The sequence below is a fragment of the Bison bison genome, unplaced genomic scaffold (genome assembly GCF_000754665.1).
Source record: "Bison bison bison isolate TAMUID 2011002044 unplaced genomic scaffold, Bison_UMD1.0 scf7180017864233, whole genome shotgun sequence".
NCBI lineage: Eukaryota > Metazoa > Chordata > Mammalia > Artiodactyla > Bovidae > Bison > Bison bison.
Window position 1 is genome coordinate 860,596 of NW_011494805.1, and position 3,269 is coordinate 863,864.

The following is a 3,269-nucleotide window of genomic DNA, read 5'->3' on the forward strand; positions in this document are numbered from 1 at the left end:
CGCATCCTTACCTTCATCCCTGCTGCCGCAGCCGGGCCGCTGGGATCCACGGCCTGGATGTGGCACGGCTTGCTCCCGCGCACCACGAAGCCCCAGCCGACCGCGTCCCCGACGATCTAGGGAGGAAAACCACAGTCAGCAAGCCGCAGACGGCCCTGGTGCCCAGTCTCCAGGAGAGAAGGCCCGAGAGTGAACGCCTGCGCGAGGGAGCCTCCTCCGGCCGCCTGCTTCCATCGCAAACACAGGCTCACATGTTTATGCAGAAGCTGTGGCCCAGAAACACCTGTCGGGCGGAAAGAAGGTGCTTCTGTGAACTCACTGCTCCATAAACAATCGGCAGATGGCTTCTTTCTTAGGCTATGTCGCAGTTTACCAATAGACTCTAATGGAAGGTTTAGATGATCTGAAAAACACGGTTGAAATTTCCCTCTGGGTCCAATTTCCCTTCTGCTTCCAAAGGATACTTTGCTCATGATCTCGCTACCTCCCTGACCTCTAAGCTAGTCATTTCAATTACTGAGGAGGAGAAACATGAAGAGTCTTGGCTTTCTTGAAACACAGTTTAATGTACTAATAAAAGACAGTGAGAAAGGACACAAAGTTCTTAATTCTCAAGTCAACTCTGGTCCAAAAGTTGTTTGAAACCGGAGAGTGCTTTTTCCCGACAGAATTGTAATTAGAATCGGCAGTTACATTTGCTGGGCAGCTCCCAGACACGTCTCTAGCACATACCCCAGCCAAAATACAGACGGCAGCCATTCACAATCAATCACGAGCAGTGCTGGCATTGATATTTAAAACCAAATAGAAACAGACCTAAAAAATACACTCCACCGTCTCTTGAATGCCAGAGACAGAAGAAAAGCAGAGAAGCAAATGACATTTTTCTGACCATTCTTGAAGACTTTCAGGGCAGGTTTAGTACTCATAAACTCTGTTTTTGCTTGCCTGAGAAGCTCTTTTTTGACTTAAGTATTTTGGGCTGTGCCAGCTGCTGCGTGCAGGGGCTGCTCTCCAGTTGCAGAGCGCGGGCTTCTCATTTAGGGGGCCTCTTACGTTGTGCAGCGTGGGCCCCAGGGTGCTCGGGATTCAGTAACTGTGCTGCACGGGCTTAGTTGCCACGTGGCATGCGGCATCTTCCCAGACCAGGGACCAAAGCCGTATCCCCAGCATTGGAAGGTGGATTCTTAGCCACTGGGCCAGCAGGACAGACCTGAGTTCTTTATCAGGTACTCTGCTGGCTTTGGCATTTGGAACTGTACATGATTTCACTTCCAAACGTACAGTTTGCCTTTTCCTCTGATATGGGCATGTTGCCAGCGCTGTTTTCATATTGCTTGGCTATGAATCCACCCAACCGGGTTTAATTCCTTGGTGCTCAGAATGTGCTCCAGTCCTTGACAAATGTTTGCAGCATGGATGGTGTGGAAAGCTTTCCCCAACCTTGAGGTATTAAAACAAACATTAGAGACTAAAGAAAGGATGAGAAGTGTTCTCAAGAAGCCATCAGTGTAGATGTGAGGAGACAAGAGGCCGGTGGACGGAAGTGGGGGAGGCGAGGTCAGCAGGGGGCTTGGGGGCGTCCCTGGGGGTCCAGAGGCTAAGACCCCACCTTCCATGCGGGGCTGTGGACCCGATCCCTGGGGGTTCAGAGGCTAAGACCCCACCTTCCATGCGGGGCTGTGGGCCCAATCTCTGGTCGGGAAGCTAAGATCCCATGTGACTCACGGCCAAAAAACTAAACATACAAAAGAAGCAATACTGGAACAAATTCAATAAAGGCTTTAAAAATGGTTCACATTTCAAAATTCTTTAAAATAAAAACAAACAAGAAACGGAGCCCTTGGGTTCTGTTTGAAGAACACCAGGGGGTCTTAGAAGAAGAAGAAGGAAGGCTGAAGACCCTCCAAGAGAGGGCAAGTGGTCATAGGTATGTAGGACATCCAAACGGGGCCCTTCTGCAATTCAAGGCCCTAAAATATTTGCAAAAGCGCCATCGATCATCACAGAACAACCTTCTTCCTCTACCTTAAGGCTCCCTCATGTCTGAAATAGGGCTTCCTTGGTAGCTCGGTGGTAAAGAATCAGCCTGCAGTGCAGGAGACACGGGTTCGATCCCTGGGTTGGGAAGATCCCCTGGAGAAGGAAATGGCAACCCACTCCAGGCGCTCTTGCTTGGAGAATCCCATGGACAGAGGAGCCTGGCGGGCTACAGTCCATGCGGTCACAAAGAGTTGGACATGACTTAGCAACTAAACAACAACATGTTTTAAATAATTTTTATAATTAACTATAATGCAGAAAGGGATTGTTGGCATTATTTTTCTACCACCTGCCTTTAAATCTGTCATTATACTAGAATAGGTACATAATGAATTTTTTTTAGGGAAACATCAAAAAGAATTTGAAATGCTGGATTAATAATAATAAATTGTGTCAAGTCCTAATGCATTTTATTGCCAAAGGGTCAAGAAAGTCACACTGTCATAATGATACTCAAAACCAAAGGGGAACTGGGAGAACCTTTCCAAGTCCACCCCCAAACTTGACATAGACAGGCTGCCATGCAGACACGCTCCAGACAGAGCAGCAGCGCGGGAGAAAATCCAAAGGGTGAGCCTACCGTGAACGTCTTCCTCGCATACGGAGCCCCAGGGGTCAAGAGTTCCTCAGAAGTGACAGGCCTCTTCAACACTGTAAGACAGACGCAGGGTCAAGGCACAAATCCTCTTAGCCCTCTGTTCAGCCTTTCAGCAGAAACTTCCTGAATGCCTCAATTTGCGACATCAGAGATCCCTGCCTCCCAGTGTACAACTCTCGCCAAACAGAGGCAGAAAACTTTAGCAAATGAAAACAGCCCTAAACCTAAAAAAAAAAGCAGAGATGGAGCAGGGGGAGGGGAAGCAGGAGTGCCAAGGGAGTTCTTGAATTTCTTTCTTTCAAGCCCAGATAGGCATTCAACGGGCTTCCCTTGGGGCTCAGCTGGTAAAGAATCTGCCTGCAATGTGGGAAACCTGGGTTCAATCCCTGGGTTGGGAAGATCCCCTGGAGAAGAGAAAGGGAGGAGACGGGGACAACAGAGGATGAGATGGTTGGATGGCATCACTGACATGATGGACATGAGTTTGAGTGAACTCTGGGAGTTGGTGATGGACAGGAAGGCCTGGCGTGCTGCAGTCCGTGGGGTCGCAAAGAGTTAGACACGACTGAGCAACTGAACCCAACTGAGGCATTCAATGCTTCCCAGATGGGCAGAATCCTCCTGCAAT

At 49.0% G+C, this 3,269-nt stretch overlaps 1 protein-coding gene across 1 annotated transcript in view; it reads right to left on the minus strand.

Annotated features, from left to right (window-relative positions):
- Positions 1–3,269, minus strand: part of DEPTOR (DEP domain containing MTOR-interacting protein) — a 107,318-nt gene that overhangs the window by 40,806 nt on the left and 63,243 nt on the right. The window contains exons 6-7 of the mRNA XM_010846236.1: positions 2,624–2,694; positions 12–116 (exon numbers count right to left, since the gene is read on the minus strand). Of these exons, the coding sequence (XP_010844538.1) occupies positions 12–116; positions 2,624–2,694 (176 nt within the window). The remainder of the gene's footprint in view (positions 1–11; positions 117–2,623; positions 2,695–3,269) is intronic.